This window comes from Anas platyrhynchos, chromosome Z (assembly GCF_047663525.1).
Source record: "Anas platyrhynchos isolate ZD024472 breed Pekin duck chromosome Z, IASCAAS_PekinDuck_T2T, whole genome shotgun sequence".
Taxonomy (NCBI): Eukaryota; Metazoa; Chordata; class Aves; order Anseriformes; family Anatidae; genus Anas; species Anas platyrhynchos.
Genome location: NC_092621.1, coordinates 25,985,048 through 26,010,926, shown reverse-complemented (window position 1 = coordinate 26,010,926; position 25,879 = coordinate 25,985,048). Strand labels below are relative to the sequence as shown.

The 25,879-nt window shown below is 35.0% G+C and overlaps 1 protein-coding gene across 1 annotated transcript in view; it reads left to right on the top strand.

The window, feature by feature from the left end:
• Nucleotides 1-25,879, top strand: part of SV2C (synaptic vesicle glycoprotein 2C) — a 114,098-nt gene that overhangs the window by 45,116 nt on the left and 43,103 nt on the right. Inside the window, exons 3-4 of the mRNA XM_027446670.3 lie at nt 2,533-2,713; nt 10,164-10,315. Coding sequence (XP_027302471.2) covers nt 2,533-2,713; nt 10,164-10,315 — 333 coding nt within the window. The remainder of the gene's footprint in view (nt 1-2,532; nt 2,714-10,163; nt 10,316-25,879) is intronic.

The window sequence follows — 25,879 nt, the reverse complement described above, 5'->3', positions numbered from 1 at the left end:
TGTTCTGATTCTGTATTAACTAAGAAAATAGCTAAAGAAAAAAAAATTATTTTCTGGTATTGGTTTCAACTGATGGCTATCGGAATAGTTGTCTTCCAATTACCCACATTGATGAGTGACATATATTCATATATTCAGATATTAGTCCAGCCAACTGAAGCATGTGGAATTCATTATTTGAATGAGAGACTTTCATAGGTGTTTTGTTTGTTTGTTTGTTTGTTTTGTTTTAATAAAGAAGTTGACAACAGACCTATGAAAATAATCTGCTCTGGCTATTGCTTCTGTATATGAAGTTTATACATACATACATAAAAGTATGTGGGATTACATTTTACATGGTGGAAATACTGCTCTCTCATTTCAGAAGATATCTGAATCATGCAGAGAATGAAAAAATACAAATGATAGAAATTTGGCTTTTTCTTTTAAGTATTTTTTTCTGTTAATTTTGAGATACACTGTAGATGTTTCATGCTCATTCATATTTCTAAATTACTATGCCTACCTGCTTCTCAGAAGAGGAGAATATTCCATATAGTTTTTGACTAGATAGGCTGCACATACCTTTTACAGATCACATGTAAAAGAGTTTTCTCCATATGGTTGTACAAATCTTTCTCAGTAACTGACAGTTCAAAATGTAAAATTAATACTCAGAGACAACATCAGAGACAACCATCAGTCAGGTTACTGTGTAGGGACCTTGAATTTACAAGAAATTAATGGATGTGGATCATCTTTTTACTATTGTTTTCTGTGTAATAACTGAAATATAAATACCAACATTTTTTATTTCAAAAATCTTAAAACATAAGAAAGCCTTCAGGGAGTGTAGTCCAACATTTGTATATCACTGAAATATCACTGAAATATCCAATGTGAAACTACACACAGGAATTTAGTTGTGATAAATGTGCTAAAATAAATATGATAAATAAATGATAAATGAAATAGTATACTTGCCTAGCTGAAGTATAACTCTGCTAATATATATTTATTTTAATGTGTGTTGTATCAAGTGTTTTAACATGGTGTCTCATAAGGAAACAGCACAGTGGAAACTATTTGTACAGAACCTTAGAGAGTACAGGGGGACATTTTGTGATGCATGAGACAGGTGTTAGTACTTCAGACATTGATATGTGGAATTGCAAGCAAGGAAATAGTGATGAATGACCTCTTTGTTCAGTTAACAAAGGCCAGGCATTTTATTTATTTTTCTCAGTTTTACTTACCTTCTGCAAGGCAGAGGTGAATCTTCTTGAGATCATAAACAGAGCAGCTGGGGAAGCTGTCAGTTCTTATGGCTGATAGAAAAGGGTCACACGACAAGGGCTCACTCATATTTTAGCTGTTTCCAACTGCCTTATACTTAAATCCTTCTTAGTAGTAGTAGACTTACAAGACTTAGCATTAATTAAATTAAAACTCATCTGGGAAGCTCAGAAAGAAAGTGGGTAGAAGAAGAAACAGGAACTGTGTGAAACAAAATATAAATCTGGTTGGACCTGCCCAAAGCTTGGGAACTACTCCTGCTTCTGACAGTCTGCTCAGTGTGTTGTGTTTCCTCATGCATTGTCCCATGGAAGAGTTGTCCCTGGAAAAGAAATAACATATAATACGCTAAGAAATTAATGGTTAAATTGTTAATTATTCTGGATTAACTTTCCATTGGAAAGTATTTCACTTTTAAAACATTAACTTTAGAGAAATCACCTCAAAATAATATGTCCTCATCTCATTCTAATGTATGATGTATTGTAATGTATGATTAATGTAAAGCTAAACTGTCATGTCTGTGTTAAAAATTCTTTGTAAATAAAACTATTTTTTAGTGTTGTATTTGTTGTTGTTTATTTACTTATTTATTTTGTATATGGGACAACACTATTTAAAATAAAACTATACAGTGAAGCAGAAACAGGAGGAAGAAAAAAGACAAAGCTGGACACCTTCAGTTCTGTAGATCTCAAATGGAAATTGTCCGTTGTTTCATAATCAGTTTCTTTTAGACTTAACACATCTTACTCCCAGTGATTAATCCCCTACAGGATTGCTTATATTCTTGTAATGTTCAGACTATTTCTCTCTGTAAGGAAAGTTTTAATTTTTTGCAGTATTTAACCTGAATGTAGTCCTGTTGCTGGGGAAATGGTGACATTATTTCTCTTATTCAGTCTTATTTGCTTGTATTTTAATTGTTTTAGCTAGAGGCATCTCATTTAATAGTTATATTAAGCTTCAGTGTTTCTGCTAGCAGATGACACAGAAACAATAGGAAATCTTTCTCCCTAGGTACTTTTGCAAAGCTATGCATGCAAATTCTACTCACTGAAAAAGGATAAATTAATCTGTATATTACTTATTTTGGAAAGAGAGATGATGGCTGAAACCAAATCATTTAAATACATACAACTATTTTTGGCGTGGTCAATTGTGGTCAGTCTTGTAGCTCACAAAACAATATCTTTTTTTTCTTTTCTTTCTTTCCTTTTTTTTTTTTTTTTTTTTCTTTTGTGTGTATTGCAGGTAGCATAGTGTACCTTGGGATGATGGTGGGGGCATTCTTCTGGGGAGGCTTGGCAGACAAGGTGGGAAGGAGACAGTCACTCCTGATATGCATGTCTGTCAATGGATTCTTTGCCTTCCTTTCATCATTTGTCCAGGGGTATGGCTTCTTCCTCTTCTGTCGATTGTTTTCTGGATTTGGGTAAGCTCCTCTGGTTTTGTTCATTTCTACAATTGTGTGTGCTTTTATTAAGTCTTTTATTTGCAAAAGTTCATTATTTAATGCAGGAATATAGCCTGTGTCAGGGGTGAGGAAATTAATCAATGCAGCTACTAAAATTGTAAACAAAAACTAGGAGGAGAAGAAGAATGACCTTAGGAGAAAGATGCAGACTGAAAAGTGTGAAATTGAGATCTGTTCTCATTCTGCAACAGACTTGCTTTGGGAATTTGCTTAACTTGCTTAACTGTGTTATATCAACTGTTTTATATCTCAGCTTCTCTATGTATTGTCTGTTGATTAAGCAGTATAATACTCCCCTCATGGGTGTAAGATTTCAGTAATATTTATAAATTTTCTATTGCCTTTGTGTGTCAAATATTTATAACACCACTGTAGTCAAGACTGTCAAATTTAAAATTGGGCCTTATATCTTGCCAAATGTTAATGCTCCTTCCATAAGGAGAAGGTTTGTGGCCCTGTGGCTTTACTTGTCTTTTAATTTAAATAACTTCTTACTTGGTGAAAATGTTTAAGATATTGGTCATGGTTCATTAAGTTTGTAATTTTAAACTTAAGCTGAGATTGAGATGCCCAAGCTAATTAACATGACATACCTTAATTGTACCTTTATTGCACTCTGGGATAATGAAGAGTTTTGTTCTGGAGTAGTTTAGCACTTCTGGTGTTTACATGATTCAGATCAAAAACTCTCATTTATGATTCCATTGCTGGCCACTTTCATTCTTTAGAATGCTCAATGTGAAACAGCTAGGAAGAGCACAGAACACTGTACGGTAAAACCGTGCATATGAAGTCCATTTTTTGTATGGTTTGTTGGCTCTGGTTTATGTAACCATAGTGCAAAAACACTGTCGTATGGTGTTTGCAGTTTCAAAAACCACAAATGGTCTGAAGCAGGGTAGATCTAGACAATGACACCAAAATACAATTGCTATAGCACTAAGTACTGTTAAACTGGTTCAAGAAAGAGCCTAAAAGGGGGAGAGGATTGAGGGAAGGGATGTGGGGCGTCCTCTTGCCAGGAGAGTCTAACACCAAACTTTTAGATGTGACTCTTCTTAGAGTCATGAGGATTCTACTTATTTTAAAAGAATAATAACAATCCCATCCAGCTTCCCTACCTGTTTTTCCTTTTATAGGTCACTATCACTTCTAGATTTTATGTTATGACTACCCAAAGTTCTGCATTTTCATCAAAACCCTGACACTTTTTACAAAGAATAAATTTTCACTACAGTAAGATGTTCCTTGTTCCTATATCTCTGTAGCTGATTAAAGGACCTTTGTTCTGAAAAAACAACCTTTGACCTTGTTGAATGACACTTTCTCTCTTTCACGATCCTTTCAACGTCCAGAAGATTGTTGTATTCCTGCTTAGTCTGCCTAGTTCATGAAGTCAGCACTTGACCTTTGTTGTCCATACTGGACAACTTCTGATAATGAAAAGTCAATTAAATATTAAGAGCTATTCATGAGATATGAAATCATGAGATGTAAGGTGAAGGGATTTTAAACTGCTCTTCTATCTTCTAGAAAATACAAAGATATATATAAATATATGAATAAGCATGAACAATAAAATCAGTATCTGATATAATAATTTATTTATAGAAAATAATATAAAACAGATTATCCTCAGATTCTCTTGTAGACAAAACATACTTACAGAAGTAAACTGATCAGGAAAAACAATCAAACAACAGCAACAGCAGCAAACAGTCCACCTTCTGATCATGTTTTTGCATCTGAAAAACTTGAAACTATTAAAAGTTTTGCATCTCCCCCCTCCTCCCAAGAAGAAGAATTATTTGGAATAAGAACAGTGTAAATAATATTAAGATACTGCTTGGTACAAGGTGTTGAGGGATATGAAAGTCTCAACGGTAAACTTAAGCTGGTGAAAAGACTAAAGAAATGTTGGGTAGTCTGCAACATCATTTCCGTTTGTGGAAAAAATATCATAACTGTGATTCCTCCATTGATTAATCCAAAATCTAAAATCAAAAGGAAATTGAATCCCAAAGTCAGATAAAGGTCTAGCAGGGCTTTTGACATGGTTTCCTACAATGTAGAAACAGCTAGACAGGAAGCTGTGAGCTGTATTCATCATTAGTCAGTGGAGAGAAGGGGAGGAAAGGGGGAAATGTGCTAAAATTATCATCAAAAAGCACCTTGTTAGATCTATCTTTGAAACTGTCAAAGTAAATTTTCTCTAATACCAGATTATGACTCATAATATCACTACTACGTTGAATGGAAAGGGAGCTGTTGCCTATCCAACACTGGCACAGTGAAATACTAATCTCAACTAGAGAATTTTATCTAATGTCTATTACAGAAAGTTATATTTTTTTATTGATTTTATTTTTTGGGGCGGGGGGGAGGGGGAGAGGGGGTGCTTTTAGGTAATTTTAGATAGAGTTTTCCATGTACAACAACTTAGTTTAGAATAACATGCTTAAAAGTACTCTATACTTTTGTATTAGCCCAGCAAATTTCATTTAGGTTGCCTTGAAGTAAACAGAGATATGATACATTTTCCCAAACTGTATTATACTTATATAGCCCAAATGCTGCTTCTAAAAGTAATCAAAGTTTTCATGTTGTATAAAGGTAACTGAAATAAATATATATCCTGAGGCCAACTACAATTTAAAAATTATTCAACCAACACTGAAATGATTCTATTTCATGAGGGAACTATGAAAGGTTAAACAAACATGTCATAATTTACAAACCAAGCATTATGTCCAGAATATAGAGATTTCTTTTAATTTGCTATAAACACTAGTTTGACCAAATGTCTTCTTAAGATCCACAGAAATATTAGTAAACTTGGCTTAGATGTGGTGAATTTATATAACCGAAAGCCAATAAAAAGCCCGTCATACCCTGTGAGTCTTTCTCAATATTTACTATCATATAGTATATATGTTCCACAAGATGTTAGACTAGACTCACCTTCAGACAGCCTTTTTATCCCTTTCTCAGAAAATCTCTCTGCAAAGCCACCTGCAGTAGTCCTTCTACATTACTGGGATCTAACATATAAAGAACTGGTGTCAATGCAGTAGCATTAAACTCATCATTTAGATCTTGCTAGAATCCCTCACATCTTTGTAGGGATCAACAGTTATCAAAAATTCAGATCTGTAGATGAGATTTCTTGTAACTAGCAATTTTTGAGGTCACCAAGCTGACATTTACTACCATTTTTGCATGTTGTGTGTAGCAGCAAATAACTCCTACATTTATACCATTTATACTGCCCTTCTCTAAATGACCAAGACAGGAAGGACAGCTAGTGGTCTGTATGCATAGCAACTTTCAAAAGATTCCAGCAGAGATATGGGCCATGTGAACACAGCACAGTTGCACAACACTACTATGCAAGCAGTTGCTGTCAAGGACTTCAGATCTTGACCAACAGGCAGCTTTTATAATTATATGCCATTAGTATTCATTATTATGCTGTACTTATCTTTTACCTCTTTACGCTTATTTGCTCTATTTCTTTCTCGTGTGTCTTCTTACCCTGAAAGGGTTGTAATCCTTCTGACTTTAATTCCTCTGCAAACTCCAGCTGCCTCCCACCCATGGCTATCCGTAGTTGTACACTGAGAGCTAATGAATAGCTCTGCAGGTGACTGGCTTCAAAGCTGATAGTGTATGCCAAAAAGGCCAATATGTTTCTCAGGCAAGCCAAGGAAGCAGTTGGCAAGGTATGAGCTTTCCAAATAGCTTTGATTCCAGGCCTTTCTTCCTCTTCTGTGGTTAAAGGTTGACTGACGTAAACCTGACACAGCTGGGAGAAAAATGGTCTATCTTAAGACTGTGAAGACAAGAGGACAATATTTTAATGGGAAAGGAAGCTTATATGAAAGAGAAAGACTAGAAAAGTGAAACACAGAAATAAGGTAGAGCCTATACAACAGAAAACTCAAAAGAGAAAGTAAAAACTTGAAAAGAGAAATGAAAAAGAGGAAGGAAGAGATCTGCAAAAGACCAAGAATTCATAAACAATCATAGAATTGAACAACCCAGGCTGGAATGGACTTTGAAAGATCATGTCCAACCTTAATGGGAAAAGGGAGATTAGATGAAATGATCTGGCACCCTGCCCGTTCATATCTTGAAAGCCACTGATGAAGGGGATTCTATCATACCTCTGGAGAGGTTGTTCCAGTGACTGATTGTTTTCACTGTAACAAATTACTTTCTTACATGAAGATGAAATCTCTTCCAGTGCAGTTTGTACCCATTATCCCTTTTCTTCTCCATGTGGATCCTTGTGAAAAAGATCCTTCCTCTTTGTAGTCACACATTAAGTACTGTCTGCCCTTCCAATACTGGAGCACTGTGATAAGATCTGCCCTGAGCCTTCTTTTCTTCAGTGTGAAAAAATCTAACTCTTCAGCCTTTCCTCATAAGACAGGTTCTCCAGACCTCTGATTATATTTGTGGCCCTCCTTTGGACACTCTTCAGTCTGTGTCTTTTTGAACTCTGGGAACCAGAACCGGACACAGTGCACCAGGTGTGATCTGACAAATGCTGAGTAGAGTGTGATGATCACACCTGTATCTCTGCTAGTAATGTCCCTGTAGATGCAGAAATGATTCTGTGCTTGCCAGTGCTGGCACATCTGAAAGCAGCTTATCTGGCATACCTAACTGCATAAGTACGACAAACAAATTCTTTGCAATTATATGCTTGTATTTGACATAAAATTTGACTTGTCTTTTTTTTTTTTTTTTTTTTTTTTTTTTTTTTTTTAGTAGTGTTGGAAAAATTTGTGGACTTAATTATTTACTCATCAGTTTCCTTCAGAGCTAACAGTATTTTAGAGTTCTGTAAATAATCATACATGAGTCTATCACAGGGAGTCTCACTATTGGTAGCATACAAGTCATGTGTGTACCTAGAAGACAATTTCTCTAGCTTGCATAATCCAATCAGGCACTTGGATTTAAAAATAGGTGGAATGATCAGCAATGCATAGCCTACAGCATGCTGCTGTTTTGTAGGGCTTATCCCAGCAGTTTGCAAGGTGAACAAGTTGATCTGGGTACTTGCTTTTGCATATCTTGCCAATCTAGAGGAAGTTCTGGGAGGAAAATAACAAAGATGTTTTTAATCAGACTTTTGGAAGTGAAAGAAGAAACTGTTTAAGAAGAAGAGGAAAAAGTAGATGCAAGTGGACAAAAGAAGGTGGGCTACTTCCAAATCTCATGAGCATAGCAGTGAATCTGTGTTTAGAACTCTGATACTTAACAAATCACCAGTAAAAAACTTGCAAATGTCAACGCACAAACGCAATCTTTACTCTGAGTCTAGATCTCATCCATATTTGTAAAAGAAGAAGACAAGATATTTCAGAACAACATTCTGCCTTGTACAGTTAGTATTCTATATGGTGGTGTGGGTTTTTACATCCCCCCTTCCTTTCCACTCCATTGTGTCTCTTCCTTATATACTTTTGCTTTTCAAGACACTTTGCTTAGTGTATCTGCCAATAAGCAAAGGCTCTCTGAAGCCAGAGGCTCCAGGATGCTTTTTATTTATTTATTTTCCATCTGTCACACTGTGCAGTTACCAAAATCTGTTTTGACAAATCATGGCTTCTAGGGTAGATTTGCAGGGATTTGTTTGTGACAATATAAGTGCAAATATACTGTAGTTTATTTTATTTTATTTTTTTTTTTGTAGTTTCATTAAAATTCTGTTCTCCTAGGGTGCATCGTTTAAATCTCTTTTTGATTTTCCTCTCCCAATAAGTTCACAGAACAAATTTGTATAGAAAGTGTACAGAAATACATGTAACACTATAAAAGCATGGCCTGAGCCCTGGAGGGTAAGAAATAATTGCTGTAAGCCACTTAAACCTTGGGAACTGGAGAGCCTACAGGTTCTATAGCACCACTAAGCTAGTAGGCCTTCTTCATTGCAGCAAAATGAGCTGTGATTCCACCCTCAGCCATGCCTCTCCCACTGTTTCTCATCCTGGGCCTCCAGGACAACCTCTCAGGACAATCTCCCTCATTGTGAGAGAGCAATACCCTGGTGAAACTTTTTAGAGTTTTTACCCATGAGAACACAAGATACAGTCCTCACATGGGAACTCTATCCGTACACCTAACAAGAAATCACAGAGGTGCGAATCTCTGCAGAACTTGCAGAGAATGTTAGCAACCTTAGCTATGGCAAACATTAATTTTAAAGGTAACAGTTGACTGGCGGTACTTTGTGTAGAGTTGTGTAGAAGGAAATGACAGAATAGCAGTCCCCTAAACAAATTAACTTTTCAATGCAGTGTTTCATTGCAATACCTGAGGATACCTTGAAGTAAACAATATTGCATTGACATGGCACTGATTTCTCCTAGCACTGAAATACCATTTCTGTATTCATCTTTTACTTTCTATATTTGTTTTAATCTGTTCTAAATTCCTTCTTTTTGCTCCCAGTTTGGCAGTCACTGAAACAGCAGCATAAATACACATTTATCTTTAAAGCTGAGTTAAAAATTTCAACCATGAAAGTCATTACTTCTTTAAAGGATTTAATCTTGTGTATCTGAAGATCTGTTCAAACTTCACAGGTATTTTCTTCAGCAGGAAATTAAAGCCCACAAAGACTTAATCTGTTGTGGAACATTTGACAGTTTGCATTGGTAGTGAAGAGTTAAAGACACTAAAAGATTATTTGAAACCTAGTACTGACAATGATACAAAATTTGAGTTATAATAAATTTTGCAAAACCAAGTTGAAGTTTTTTGTTCAATTCTTTTTAAAAATTATTTATTTATTTTACTCTGTGAAGATCTGTGGATATTTTATGAATGCATAGGCTCTCCCATAAAAAATTTAAGCCCATCATGGGCTTAGCAAATCACATGGTGCAAATGAATATAACATATTTTTAAAATATGCATGAAATAAAATATATTAACAACATACTTGGAATTTTGTCCATTCCTGTTTAAGCACTGAAACACTGGAGTTTAAACTTAGAGAAATATCTATTATTCTTTGGGAAAATTGCTAATATTTTCAGTTAAATTGAATGTATTTTGACATTTGTCATTAGATTGCTATGATTACAGGATTTTTGTTGTGGTGAAAGTCAATGCATTGTGTTGGTTTCTGTTTCAGCAGCCAGCACATTGACAATCCATTTGAATCACTGAATAAGTTGAATTGTATATAGAGTTTTCAATGAAATTTTTGACAAAAATTGCATCCAAACCGGTGACAGTTTTCTAAATAGCTCTTCAGTACCTCGTGCTATTTGTGAAAAAAACAGTCTTGCTAGGAAAGCTGCTTGTAGTTTGGGTTTTAAAAGACCTTATCCAAACTTTAAATAGTTGTTACTTTCTCCCTTAATGTATGGTGTATATTTCATTTTAGGATTGGTGGAGCTGTGCCAATAGTTTTCTCCTATTTTTCGGAAGTTCTTGCTCGGGAGAAACGAGGTGAACATCTGAGTTGGCTCTGTATGTTTTGGATGATTGGCGGTATCTATGCATCTGCAATGGCTTGGGCAATAATTCCTCATTATGGTAAGAAAAACAACTTGCATTTTTTCATTCTTGTACTGTGAAAGTAAAGCTCTTCAATTAGAGTTTAAACATGGTGCTATATGTCTGTTCTCAAAATGTTAACCCTGATATTGAGAAAAAATGATTCCTTTGTGGGAAGTTAAGTGAACTGATCATACCCTAAATAAAAACATATTAAGAAATTAATATATTAATACAAAAATTACCTAATACCCTTGCTTAGTCAGATTCTATAAATTTACTAGAAACATGGACAAATAGAAGTATGAGTAACTTGGGAGAGTGGAATGTATCCCTGCCTATGATGGGTGTGTGTGTGTGTGCAAAATTAGATGACCTTTAAGGTCTGTTCTAACCCAAACCTTTCTATGATCCTGTAACTCTATGATTCTATGGTTACTGGTATTTTTTTGAAACTGGAGAAAATAAGTGACATGGATAAATTAAAGAAATTAAAGAGGATAGTTTTTAAAATGTTGAGTATAAAAGTTCTGCAGCTTTTTTGTTTGTTTATTTGAAACAGAAATTAATTGTCAACTATACACTTGAGAAAAAAGTGTAAGGATCATCTTAATGTTTGTGGTGGCACTTCTAAATATAAATACATATTGAATGTTCTTAGTGGATCTTTTTAATGATGTAGGAATACAGAAATCAATAAAGTGCACATAATAAATACTGTAGGGATGAATGAAGGCAAATAAGACAAAAAGCTTACAGTGATTGAAATTATATGAACATGCAATATATACTGCTTTGCAAAAGAACTCTTTACTGCCCTGACATAGTCAAACATACAGAGATACAGGTTTGAATCAGTCTCCCGGGCTTGTGTTTTGAAGAGTTAAGTGCTCATGGGTCTCCAGGGTGGCTGAGACTGCTCAGTGTTTTTTAAAAATCAGGCTCTGTAAGCACTTGTTGGTGGCATTCTTCAAAACAAATAGAGCAACGTCATGAGTTAGCTAGCATGCAGAGCAGTATTCTTAAGCTAGGCATTGATATTTATTGAAGTTGGATTATGCAAAAGAGGAAAAATTCAGAAGGTTTGCCCAAAGTGATTGGAACATTTAACAGACAGTAAGACCCAGAAATAAATTCTAACCATGCACACTAATCAAATATCTAGACTGTAGCATGAAAACTAATTTTAGACTGGACATACAGCCTGAATCTCTGTCTTTAACCTTGCCTTTTGGCTTTGAATTCCTGAAATCAGAGAGGAATCTTTGCTGGCAAGGCATGATGTGGAGATATATATATATTTGATTAGTCGGTTGTTCTAGATGCCTTTTTTTTTCTTTCCTTTATATTTCTTTTCTTTATATTTCAGGGGAAAATACAAACATTATGACAGATTGATTTGAATAATTTGACCGTAGATTTCATAAATAACTCTACAGCCTTTAATGAGGTGCTTTCAAAAATGTCACATGGCAATATATCTCAATGAATAACAATACACAGCTTTACATTAAAGTAGTGACACTGGAGGGAATAATTTTCTTCTTTCTTTAGAAGTGGACAAGTATCAGCAAAAAAACAAAACAAAACAAAACAAAAAAACATGCTGTGCTGTTTTGGTTTTGTGTGTGTGTGTTCCTGCAAAAGTATCTAGGAAATCACTTCAGACAGAATAACACAAAAAACAACTTTAAAAGACTGTATTCTTCATCTTTAGCAATATAAATCACTCTCCTTGCAGTATATGAAAAAAAAAAAAAAAAAAAAAAAAAATAGCCAAAGGGAGGGCTAAAAAAGGAAGCTATAAACAGCAGACACAATTCTTTCCCACAGGAAAAGAAATAAGCTTACACATGAATTTGGAAAAATTAATCAGAATATATTTATGGGTTTGAACGAGGTCTTTCATAATTATTTTTCCTTTAAATTAGACCTCTTCTTTATGTTGTCAAGGTTAAAGTCTGTGTCTTACTGCCTGGTACAAGTGTGGGATTGTTCTGCTCAGGACCAGTCATAAACTGCTTCATTTTCATGATTGCTTGCTGAGTTTCCAGGCACTGCCAAGTGTTCCCAGGGCAAATGCTGCTCTGGAACTGGGGAGGATACATTAACACAATACTGTACCCTTCTGCAAACATTCCAGGAGAGGTTAATGCAGGCTCTGGTCATTTCACCATTTGTATCAAGTGCATTCATGAGGACTCCTTTAAGACCATTTTCTCCTTTAGAAATTCTACATGGTTTCCACATGATTATTTTGCCAAAATTATGCAAAGAGGTATCTTTTTCTCCAAACCACTTTCAGTCCTTCTCATCATTCATATCTCCACTGGCCAGGAAGTAAAACATAATTATAAACAAAGCATCCACTTATTTCTAAGGTTCATAGTGCATAGGAAATTCTGATGTCTCCACTTCTCACTTGAGGAGCAAACAAGAGTTCGATTTCCCTAGCAGAACACTGAAATTACTCAAAGACAATAAACGAAGTTGTATCTATTGAAGAGCAATAAGCTGCCATTGAGCATAGTGGAATTATTGTAAATGAATGGAAAAGTACCAGATCAGCGGTATAGAATCATTTTTTATTTTTTTGTTTCCTCTCTCTGTTAACGTAATTTAAAAAGTCCCAGATTTGCAGCTGATATACATTACATGTATCTAGCTCCAAGGCAGGCAGTGAAGCTATACTATTTCACCTGTTGAAGATTTATTTTTATTTATATATATATATATATATATATATATATATATAGTTATTATTATTATTATTGTGAGAAAATGAAGTCTACATTCCCTACATGTTACAGTTTATCTGTTTCTATTCAAACAACATGGGAGTGACTGAAGCCTGAGAAGAATCAGGATGATGTAGTGCTGCAGTGACTACATACTGGAAGATTAGTTTTATTTGGAAGGCAAGCACGTTTCAGAGCTTCTTTAAGTCTATGGCTGTTGGCTTCTGTTTAAACATTGAAAATGGATGCAGACTTGCTCAGGGTTCTTGAAAGAAGAGTTGAGGTCATAGAGAATCTATTAGAAGAAACATCTGCAGAGAAACACTTCTAATTGCAGCCAATTAACAAAGTCCCAGACTAGGCTGCTGCAAATAGATGGCTTTATGCACAACGTAGGTCAGGCTTGATAGGAAGGATAATTACCATGTTATAAACCATTTTGCAAGTGCAACTTTAAATTTAGCATAACGCTTCAAAGTGGATTACTTCCAAGACTGTCAAATGCATCAAATACATTATTACAATGTTTTTTAAAATACTCATTTTCCAAACAATGAAAAATCTTAACAGTGAGAGATCATATTTCAGTGTAAAATCCCAATAGTGATATATTACCCCTTCATTACACTTTTTGTTTCTTCATTCAAGCATAGGAACCAAGGATTCATCCAAGTTTTCCTAGCCAATTTTATCCTGTCATTGAAAAAAAATAATTATTTATATATATATATATAAATATATATATATAAAATATATATATTATTTATATATATAATTATATATATAATTATATATATATTATTTTATATATATAATATATATATAATAATTATATATATATATAATTACATATATATATTATATATGTAATTATATATTATAATATATATATATATTACATATATATATATATATATATATATATATATATATATATGTAATTATCAGTTCTCTGAAAAAGTATGTTGCCTACCATACATGATGTTATTTTTTTTAAAAAAAAAAAGGTCAGTATTTTGTTGTGTCATATCTCCAAAATAAAACCAGGGGATGTTGGGTAAAGCTTTCAGTTTATTTATGCTGTTAGTTTTGCTATTCTGTGCAGTTTTATGTTTGGCATATATGAGGATCCTTTTCTGACTTTATAAACACCAGAAAAATTCCCTATATTTTTTATTTATTTATTTTTTGCTTAGCAACAGACAACTGTTGACTTCACTGAGTTATAGATCTTACTACTGAATAAGAGAGCAAACACATGACCTAGATTGGAAGGAAGAGAAGTGGAGATGATGGGGTATCTGACCAGGATGGTGCAGGTATCAAGGTTGCTGCACATAAACAGCAGTTTACATTTCAAGCTCAGGAGCCAAGGGATTATGTGACAGCAATTAGAAGGAAGCAGCAGCATGTATAAATGAGTTGTTTTTTCCTTTTTTTTTTTTTTTTTTTTTTAATAGCATTTGTAAAATAATGTTATTTGCTTTTGCTGTTTTAAACATCAGCAAAGCTAATCAAATATTCATAATATTTTGAGTACATTTCTAAATTATGGGAAGGGGCCTTCATTAACATTAATTGTTACTAGTTTTTACTTAGTAAAAGCAAGTAAATCTAATTACTAGTTGCATTTTACAGCTTGACAGAAATGTCTACAACCAGTTAGCTAGGAGCTAGATTTGCAAGCATATATGTGCAAGAGCAACAGTATTCACCACTTGATTAATTTGTAAATTCAACCCTCTGTAGTGGAGAACCTGGATTACTCTACTGACTAAGGTCATAAAGTCCTAATAAAAGCAGGATTTGAGACACATGGGATTTTTCATTTGCAGAGTAAACAACTATTAAAACCTCATGCTGGTCTAAGGGCCCAATACCAACATGGGTCTAATTACTGTCATAAGTCCTTAGCCCCAAAAACTCTCTTTACAGTTGTCTTTCTAAATAGTCTTTCTATGTATTTGGGATGAGTTCAGGATATGCTTTCTCACACACTAGCCACTCACTTCTGGTGTTTACCGGGGAGAGAGGAGACAACAATATCAAGCAGTTTTCATGTATGACCTGAGAGAGATATCAGTCAAATTCCAATTAAATTAGTGTAAATTATCCACTAAAAGACTATGAAATTACTCTATTAATAATACAGAATCAAGAAAATAGGAAACAACTTTCTAACACTCAGTGCAAAAACTCAGATATAATTCTTTAGATTATACATTTTATTTAGATCAGTGTCTAAATACCTAACATCTGACCATTAATTTTTCATAAGTAGAATCTTTTTTTTTTTCTTTTTTCTTTTTTTTTTTTTTTTTTCACTTCACGAGGATCAGCCACTTGTGTTTGTAAGAAAGGTATTTAGCACCATTGTGGAAATACAAATTTGAAGGAGAAAGAAGTGACACAAGAAATCTAAGAAATAAGAATTTAAGTTCAGAATGTAAGATTTCTTTTCTAATTGTAATGTTTCTCCTTAGGTGTAAGCAGGAAAAAAAAATAAAGTGTTCAGCAAATATTTCCGTTGCATCTGTAAGGAACGGATAACCTGTCCTGTGAATAAAAGAGAATAAGTATCTCTACTCCATTTGCTAGATTTTTATTAAATTCAGAGAGCAAATTTTTGCAGAATACTTGATATATATAATCAAGCATATTAAAAATATACAATAAATATAAATGCTATAAGCATAGCAATTTATATATATTATATATAAAGATACATATTTAATTTTTAGAGAATCACTGTTTTACAGTAACATAGATCTAAAAAATGCATACACAGAAGTCTTCAAATTAGGGACTCAAACATAAGACTTGTAGAACATTGAATTCAGAAGTTTAACTGTAACTTCTATACATAAAATAATTATCTCTCATACTGAAAAAAAAAATGTTTTCTTTTCCTATATTATAAAATACATTTGCTCCTACTTTACTCTGAAGATCTTTGCCTTTTACTTTTCTTCTGTCAATATATTTAAATTAGTTTAAATGGCAGGAACTGGGATTTAGTTTAGATAGGAAAAAAGTTAAGTCTCAGAAGTTAAGTGTAATAAAATTCTAACATCTACTGTCTCATGGCTGGAGACCTGTTGAACATTCATAGCTGTACTGATACTGAAAAGTCTTTTCATGGGCACGGGAGTCCATAAATAGCATTTATTTCAAGTTGAATGTAATTGTTACTATACTGGACACATCTATTTTGTTTTGAGTCAATGGCTTGTGAAGTGGTCTGAAAAATATCTTTGTTCATAGCAAGGATTGTGGAGGTGAAGCAGATCTCCTCACCTGAGGAGATTAACATTACTGACAATTGAAAAGATATTTTATCATCTTTTTGATAGGTGTATTACAGTAACTTCTATAATATTTTCTACTGTCGTACTTGCTTTGTTCTTCTGTCATCCAGGTGGAGTTAAAAATGGTGAGCACACACTTAAAACTACAATAAACACCCCTTATGTATGAAGCTGTTGTGAACAATATTGTAATAAAACAGACTAGAAGGTAGGCAGAACTGGATGCTACTACAGTGTGGATGATCTAAAGTCTCAATGTGCAGCTCACAGCATGCACAACACCAGGCAGTGGTAATGGAAGAATCAACCTGCCAGCATGAAACTAAACTGAGGATATGATGGACTAAAATTATTCATTGGCAATGAAGAAAGAAAATCTTTTGACTCCCTTCTTCAATCTTTCTAGGGGATTAAGCGTTAGTCAGTGACATATGGCAGCAGTGGTATTGGGACAAAAAAACAATTCCAGTGTTATATAGCCCCCATGGAATTATAGGGCATGCAAATGCTTGAATAGCAATAAAAGCAAAAAGATCTTAGTGACCATGCAGGTTCTTGCACTTCTGATGAACAGCCCTGGATCCTTCTGAGAAGTGGCAACTGCAATAATGGATGTGCAGAGATTTCAGTCTAGCCTGCTGGACTCCTCGCTTTAAGAGAAGACAAATGTCAGTGCATGTGGTTCAAATTATACCTATTACCCCTTGTCCTATATCACTAATGACCACTGAGAAGAGTTTGGCCGCATCCTCTTTACATTGTCCCCTCACTTATTTATAGAGATTGATAAGATCCCCTCTTATCAATCTCCTCTTCTCTAGGCTAAACAGGCCTGGCTTGCTTGGTCTCTCCTCAAAAGACAGATTCTCCAATCATCTTCATGGCTCTATGCTGGACCCTCTCTAGAAGTTCTACATCCCTCTTGTACTGGTAAGCCCACAACTGCACAGAGTTTTCCAGATGTGGCATCACCAGAGCTAATTAGAGAAGGAGAATCACCTCTCTTGACCTGCTCTCCACACTTCTAATGCAAGCTAGGATCCCATTGGCCTTCTTGGCTACAAGGGCACAGTGCTGGCTCATGGTCAGCCTGCTGTCCACCATGTCTCCCAGGTCCCTCTCTACAGAGCTGCTCAGAAGGTCAGCCCCCAGCCTCTACTGGTGCTTGGAGTTATTCTTCCCTAGGTGCAGGACCCTGCACTGGCACTCATTGAACCTCATGAAGTTCTTCTCTGCCCAGCTCTCCAGCCTGTCCAGATCCCACTGAATGGCCACACAGGCCTCTGGTGTCTCAGCCAATATGCCAAGCTTTGTATCGTCAGCAAACTTGCTGAGGTTGCACTCTGTCCCTTCATCCAAGTCACTGATGAATAAGTTGAAACTCTTCTGTTGTAATATTTATTCCAAGGTGAATTCCAAGATTGTTATCCAGTATTGAAATGTTATATGGTATGTACTTTAGATAATATAAGAAAAAACAGAGATGTTCCTTCTTTTCAGCATTTATTTCCAAGGGAATGGAAATGCTGGGGGGAATCTTACCAAGCCACCTTTTTTGCTAGGTAACTTGTATGGGCTACATTTTCTTTTTCTTCAAAAATAACCCATGAATTTGGGTATTCTTTGGGTTCATTTCCAATTAAGTATTTGGGACTATGCCTGGATGAGTACAGCAAATTATTGACTACTTTGAAAAAATTAAAGTTTAACTTCATTGTTACTTGTCTGTACACACACACATGCACACACACAAAAAAAAAAAAAAAAAAACCACAAAAAAACTGTTATTTGCCACATTGAGATTAATACCTGTAAAACAACTTTGTCTGTTGAAATCTATAAACTTCAATGTGTCAAAGCTAATGATTGTGCTGTAAATAAGTGGCCCTTACTTTATAGATATTGCTGCTTTTCAGATATTTATTGTAGCATTTCTGAATTCCAAAATATGCATTAGATGTGGGTCTGAACATTAGAGAAACAGCTTGGTTTCTCTCATACCTGTTTCATCAGCGTTTTCTTCAGCTCCCAGCATTTTATCAGGAGCAAGTTGCAGAGAACGTTGTAAATGTATTATAAAATCATGGTTTTGTCTTCAACAAAGGATCTTCCAATAAAGGAGGAAGTTTCTTCTTTCACCTTTCCTCTGTTGTAGTCCGCAAAGGGGAACTTGACCATCTCTGATGCAGTGCACCTGTCCAATCAAAAAATAGAATGTACTTGCATGATTTATAACAAAATGAGCCACGCTTGACTGATTTCATATTGCTGCATTACTGCAGTGACTGCAGCCAAAACAGCTAGGGAGAAAAATATACTCTGTAGTCACATCTACAGAGATGATTTACTGTAGTCCATTGTACATCAACATCTGATTAATGTGAACTGGAAATAGGAAAAATAGTTACGTTTGTTCAAAGCTGGAACGTGCTGAAATAGGATGTCATAGCTGATTTAGACATGCAAGAGGTGTATCAGTGATGTCTTCTCTAATCTTGCAGAAGGCAAATAGGAGAAAACATGATTAGCTGCAAAGGGAAAAAGGAATGAATGACTCATAGGTGATAAGACAAAAAGTAATGAGCTGAAATTTCTTTAAAGGAGAGGTAGTATAAAAAACAAAACCAGCTTTCTAGTGGTCTGTTAATAAAGTATCTGACTGAAACTCCTGTGGAATATTAAAATCTCAGTCACTCTAAGTGTTTAAGAAAAGACTTTAAGAAAGTATCAGTGAAATGTATTCTGACAATATTGTAGGAGCCATCATTTTTTCTAATCTGGCGTAAACGGATACTCTAAATATCCCCCTCAAGGTACCATCCACCCCTGTTTTCATAGGACAATTAAATGGATACTGTTGATCCAGAGGGTATGGAAGAAGGAAAATGAAGAAAACAACGAAAAAAAAAAAAGGAAAGAACCTCAGAAATTAAATGCAATAAAAGAGATTTGTTTATTTATTTACTTACTAATAAAAGAGCAACATTTGATATTCCAACACAAGTAGGGAACTGCCTGTTTACCAAATTTTTTAACTGGTGGCTCCAAAAGAGAATGAGGATTTTTCTGCTGAATAAATCTTGAATAAACCTCCACTGACTGAAAGATACGTGAAAAAGTCCATCATTTTCTATATTAAAAATCCTGGACACTTAGTTAAAAGAAAAAAAATAATCTTCTCAAACCTTTCCCTCTTACTCTACCTTTTCATGATAGGTCAGAAAAAAACCAAGCCATAGCAGCAGCTGTTCTGGAAAAAGCTGATACCAAGACTCCTTTCTCTGTTATGCAGTAGTTTCCGTTCTTTGCATAGGATCTCTTCTCTGCAGAAGATCTCTGACTTTTATTAGTAGTCTAAAAAAAGAGATGCCAAAGCAGATGGCTTGGAGAATAGGTTCCTGTGTCTTTTCTCAGTAGTAGAAAGTCTGTGAATGCAATAATGCATCTGCAGAATTTTAAATCAATATATAAGCATTTTTGTTTGTTTGTTTGTTTGTTTAACTCAGAAAAAAATCCAAATTTTAAAACAAAGAGCATCTCTTCAATTTTACCTTCTTCATACAACTGACTTTGTGATACAAATTCTGTCTTAAGAATCTGTGAATCTATTTCCACCTTAGCCAGTGGAAAACACTTCTGAGTTTTAAAAGATGCTGGAGCTTTGCTAATTTTGAATCTGCATTTGCTATGAGACTGTAATGCTGCACAAATGGAATAGATCAGACATAAAAGCATGTAGTATATAATGCAACATCTGTTGATCTGCTTAGTATTCCACTAGAGTCAAAATGATCCCCAATGTGCTGTACTTCCCCCATACTTAGTGCGTTTCCATTAATTTTGTATCCTGCAGGCTGAAACTATATCTATACTTCTAAAATCTAAGTTAATTAAAGTGGGTACAAGGCAGTTTTAATGTTAACTTGATTTATCAGCTCCTACTTATGAATAGCTCTCAGTTTGAAAAAATCCTATGAAATTAGATTATACTAAATGCATATACTGAAAAAAAATCTTAATCTCTAAAAGCAACAAGAATGGCATAACACAGCAGAATTTGGAACAGCTGCTTATGGAAATCCAGCTAGGAAAGCAAAACAAATCACTTTGTTTATCAGTTTGCTATTTTCTGTGCCCTAATGCAGGGTTTGATACGGTCATTTAAATGTTTATATTCACAAGTGTTAGAAGCTTAAGTAGCTTTTAGCACATCTACTTAATGAGCACTAAGGATTCTCATTAGTGAGCTTCAAATATAACGTTTTGCTGGGCTGTTTAGGTTGTCTGTGAAAGAGAAAATTTGTTTATCTGGAGGTTCAGTAAGAAAACTAACAAGATGTTTTGTGAGCTGGAAAGTTACAAAGCCTAGTTTCCTAGTAGTTTCTGCCCATGTTTCAGTTAAATTGGTTAGCTCCTTTCTCTCCACTACTCCCCTATATCCTTTACAAGAGATATCACAGAATCACAGAATGGGTTAGGCTGGAAATAACCTATGGGGTTCATCTGGTCGAACGCCCTGTTCAAGCAGGGACACTCAGAGCATGCTGCCCGTGACTATGTTCAGACAGTTTTTAAAGATGTCTAAGGAGATGCTCCACAACCTCTCTGGGCAGCCTGTTCCTGCACTCAGTCATCTGCACAAGTACTTCATCAGTGTTCAGGACAGAACTTCTTGCGTTCCAGTTTGTGCCCATTACCTGGGCACTGGGCACCACTGAAAAGAGCCTGGTTCTATCCTCTTCCGCTCTCCCTTCAGATATTTATAGATGTAGATAAGATCCCGCCCCAAGCCTCCTCTTCTCCAGGCTGAACAATCCCATCTCTTCTCCAGGCTGAACAATCCCATCTCTCTCAGCCTCTCCTTATCGGGTAGGTGTTCAAGTTCCTTCAGCATCTTCGTTGCCTTATATTGGACTGACTCTTTCCAGTATGGCCATATTGTACTGGGGAGTTGGGGGGTGGGGGGTGGAGAGGGGGAAGGCAGAACTGGACACAGAACTCCAGGTGTGGCCTCACCAATGCTGAATAGAGTTGCAACTTTCCATGCACTCACCATGTTCACCTCTGTGTTCACCTCTTTGGCTTAGCTGCCCTTAGGAAGGAGGTAGCACCTTTGGGCTCAGGTCAGACTTGTGTTAGTGCCAGAGCTGGTGGTGTGGCAACAGTGCAGTCATGGCATTCAGTGTGTGTGGACTACTGACTTGAGCCTTTTTCTCCCTGCACTGACAGGGTCCGTCCTTGCTGCCTGGCAGCATATTTCATGCAGCATTGGGGAATGCAGTCATTTTTGAGCCTATTTCTTCCTGTCAAATTTAAAGAAAGTAGGTTAATGGCTTTAAACATTTTTGCTGGAAGAACTAGCAGACAGATGAACAAACCTCATCCATTAACATCACTATCTGTGCCATAAACATCATTTTCCAAAGAAGCCGTAGTTGCAGTCAGTCATTCTTAAGAAAATAAAACAACAGCATCTTCTCAGCCTAGATTTTGCTAAAACTTATTTCATATAATGAATTGGCCTTGATTACAAATTAAGAAAGATGACTTGAAATTAATGAAACTGCCCTAAAAGTCTGACCAGTAACTATAGTAGTATAGAAATGTCTATCGTATTAGACGTAATCCTTGCTTTTCCTTTTGCGAAATTAATGAGGTGCTAGCTCTGATAAGATTTCTATTGTTCAATTTATTTATTTTTATATGATAAAGACAAACAGCTTTCGTTGTTGTTTCTGCAAATTGGATGCATAACATATCAGTCTACAACAGAAGAAAAATTCACATAATTTGTACAAATGGGCAAAAGAAGTGATTGTTGGTTTTGCTCTATGATTATTCAGGTTCTTAAATATATTCATTTTGTCTTTAACACAATACAGCAGTACAAATTTGTTCACCATACTTCCTTATTATTTGTCTGTCTCAGAGAACTGTTTGCTCTGATGAGGTTAGTGATTGTCCTTTTAGCAACAGTTCCTTTTCTCTTCAATAATATATTCTGTCTGTGGGTTTTATATGCAACTGGAAGATCATTTTTCAATTTACAGTGAAGTTTCATTTATTAATAATATAATCAACTGCAGAAAGGCATTTCAATTCATTTTCAGGAATTACGTTTATATATTTTTCAAAGAAAAATACTAAATACTGTTTTTGGAAATCACAACTACTTCACTGAAAATAATGCCATCAAGGGGCATTTGTGAATATATGAATACCTGAATAGAGCATCTAATTCTATTCTTTCTGCTCATATTTTTATGGTAGGGATCCATACAAAAATAAGGGAATAAAACCTTCTCTGTTTCCCACATAGCATTTGTGGGAGTCCTAACAAACATGTATTTTTATGTTTTCCAAGTATGCCATCAGAAAATACTACAAAATTATCAAAGAGAAACAGCAAGATTTGGTAGTGAGGACTGTCAGCTCACTACCTCAACTCCTCAGCATTGGTACTGACTGAGGTGAGAAGATTTTTACCTCCCTTGATTCCTCTCTTGTTTTTTGAGTCTGTATTACCTTGTTCCCTTTCTAGAGTACAAGACCTACTTGTTTTGGGGAATTAAATGTTTTCTCCACCATCCAGCTCTTTTGTAAGGTAGTAGTACCATATAAGAAAAAAGACAGGAATCACAGCTAAAGAGATCAAAGTAAGGCTGTTAAATTCCACCCTCACCCTGTCAGGCAGAGAGGAATCTTGTGCATTTCAGTCTGACATAATCTGAAAACATCTGACTTTTTCATGATCTCTGAGAATTCTAGACTTTGTAAGGAAGTCATAGAGTTTTATAAAACAAACAAAAAAAAATGCAATACAATGCTCTGATTTTTAATATATTATATTTTCCTTGATTCTGTTGATAACCATATTTTAAATATTTCAGCTGGCTCTCATAGGCAAAAATCTCCTCTTGACTTTTGACATCTGGGCTAGACTATAATTGGACATCATTACTATTTAATTTATGAGGACAAATAATATTTGTGTAGAAGTATCAGATCAAAGTTTGAATGTAGGTCTTACATTGTTCATAGTAGGTACAGAAAGACTCCATGTAGTCAGTAATTAACTGTTTAATTGGTTGCTGTCAGATTAGAAGAAAATTCCTAAAATGCACATCGGATCGCATTATTAGATGACATAAGTTGCCTCTCTCTTAGTAATAAGACATTGTTCCTTTTTTATTTGTTTGTAATTAAAAAAATAAAAGGTAATAAAACATACATTAAATAGAAAAATAGGAAATGTGAATGACTGCAATCACAGCACTGAAGTGCCCTTGAAAAACAAAGATTTTTCTTGCCAAAACTTCATAGGCAAACATAATAGGGTTATATTTTGAAAGAGTTTTTTGAATTTTGTGGATGCTGTGTTTTTACACTGCAGCAGAATACAAGAGGTGTAATGCATGTCACTGGTAAGTGATCCTTCCCCTCTTCAGAAAATGTTCCAGCCTTTCAATGATTGCTTTGTCTGTAAAAGTTAGACTAGATAAATAAGACCCATTGTCTTTTCATAAACTGCAGTCTTTTATTGTCTTTTTTTTTTTTCTGATTGTCTTATTTGATTAATTACTTCTCTTTTCTTGCTCACCATGAGCCCATTGTTTAAATATCCTTAGTCCTGATGCACATAAATCACTGGAAGTCCCAGACCAGGACTGGAGCACTTACATTTTAAATTAGCGCCCACATTTAACAGCTGCTGTTAACAGTGTCTGCAACAACTTCTCACACTAAATATAATGTTTAACTTAATGACAGTTTTTACAACTCTACAGTAAAGTAACGCCAAGTTTTGAATAATGTTTTTCTCAGTGATTGCACACACCAACCAAAGGCATATTTGAAACATTTTTTTGAGCTTAGACCTATTGACTGGGTATGGATGGCACTATGCAAAAACATGGAGAGATTATTAGAACTGTTTTACATATTGGCCACCATTGGTCATATTGGTCAAAAAGTCACCATTCAGCTACATTGTCTGTCACAGGCAAAAATCTCAGACTCAGTTCATAATGATGACTTCACAAGGCATTTAACAATTTTACATTGTCAACTTATAAAACCACATCTTCTGTTGATTTGATTTTACAATACTTACTAGCACTGGCCAAACAGATGTTTCAAACCTCTTATGCAATCCATTTATCAATTATTATTAGGTGTAGCAAAATAAAATAGTGGAAAAATCTAAGTATGTGCTGAAGATTAGAGAGAGGTATCTTAACAAGAAATCAAAAATGAGGTCATACAAACAAAATTTGAAACACTTTCTATTGCCTTTTGATTGAATAGTCTCAGAATGTATAATGAACACTGTATTTTTAAGCTCTGACAGCAGCTTCTTTTAAATGTGCTGACCCCCTTTTCTTTTTAACATTAGTTGAATCTGCTTGATCTGTGGTCTCTGGAAAGCCTGATATGGCCTTTTCTTCTTAGAAAGACAAGATTCTAAGCTACAAGAGAGGTTCAATATTGAAGTTGCCCAGGCTGTTTTCAGAGACATGTGTAGCAGATTTTACCTCTTTGTCTGTTCTGCGGGTTGTAAAGTGCCTGCACAGAGCCACACTCAAGTACTCATAGAGGGTTGTAAAGTGAGCAGCTGCACAGAGCCACACTCAAGCAAGGACTTCACAGAACAACGTGAGTATATAAATCTCTGGGGTCACAGAGTCAGTCAGCCAAATAGCCAGATCAATTATGTGCCACAGTGCTTGTAATGAGATTTTTGGTGGTATCAGCACAATATTAACCCTTGGTGGTCCATTCTGTTTTGTCTGCTTTGTTTTGTTTTAACATCTGCCTAATTAGAGCATCATCTTTCCAGTTACTCAGCCTCCATTCTGATTTGAACCATAAGGTAAATGCAGCGTAACCGTTGACTAGATCTTACTCATATTAGAAAAATATACTTCAATTTTTATATTCGCTGTTTGTCTGGTTGTTAAGCTAAGAAAATTCTTAGATCATTTAGTTTTCTTTCCACATTCTGTCAGCTATAGCTGTGCTTTTCAATAACGGGCAGTTCATAGACAGCTTCTAGGTGATATGCCTGTTAAAATAGTTAAGACAAATACATAAAATTAAGACAAATAAATACAGTTATATAGAGAACTCTGCACATCCATTTGAAAAATTCATGAAGGTTGAAAACCACTCATCTACTGCATCCCAGCTATATTTTTTGTTTTATTTTTTGTCTTGTTTTGTTTTGTTCTTTTGTTGTTGTTGTTGTTGTTTTGTTCTTGTTTTCTTTTTCTTTTATTTTCTTTATTTTTTTACTCCATAGTACTAACAGAACATTGGGAGGATTGCAAACCCCAACACTATGTATGGAAGAATCTTAGATTAAAGCAGTCATAGCAAGGATTGGTTTCCACATGACTGAAGAGGGTACCACATGAATGCTACTATCTCTACTTTTAAGTAGATGTAGCTCTACATAAAAGCTTAAATTGAAAGGACATTATCCAAAGCCAATTTAAATACAGAAATCTGATAAAAACAATAATTTACAGGAATGTATAGGAAAATTCAACACTTGT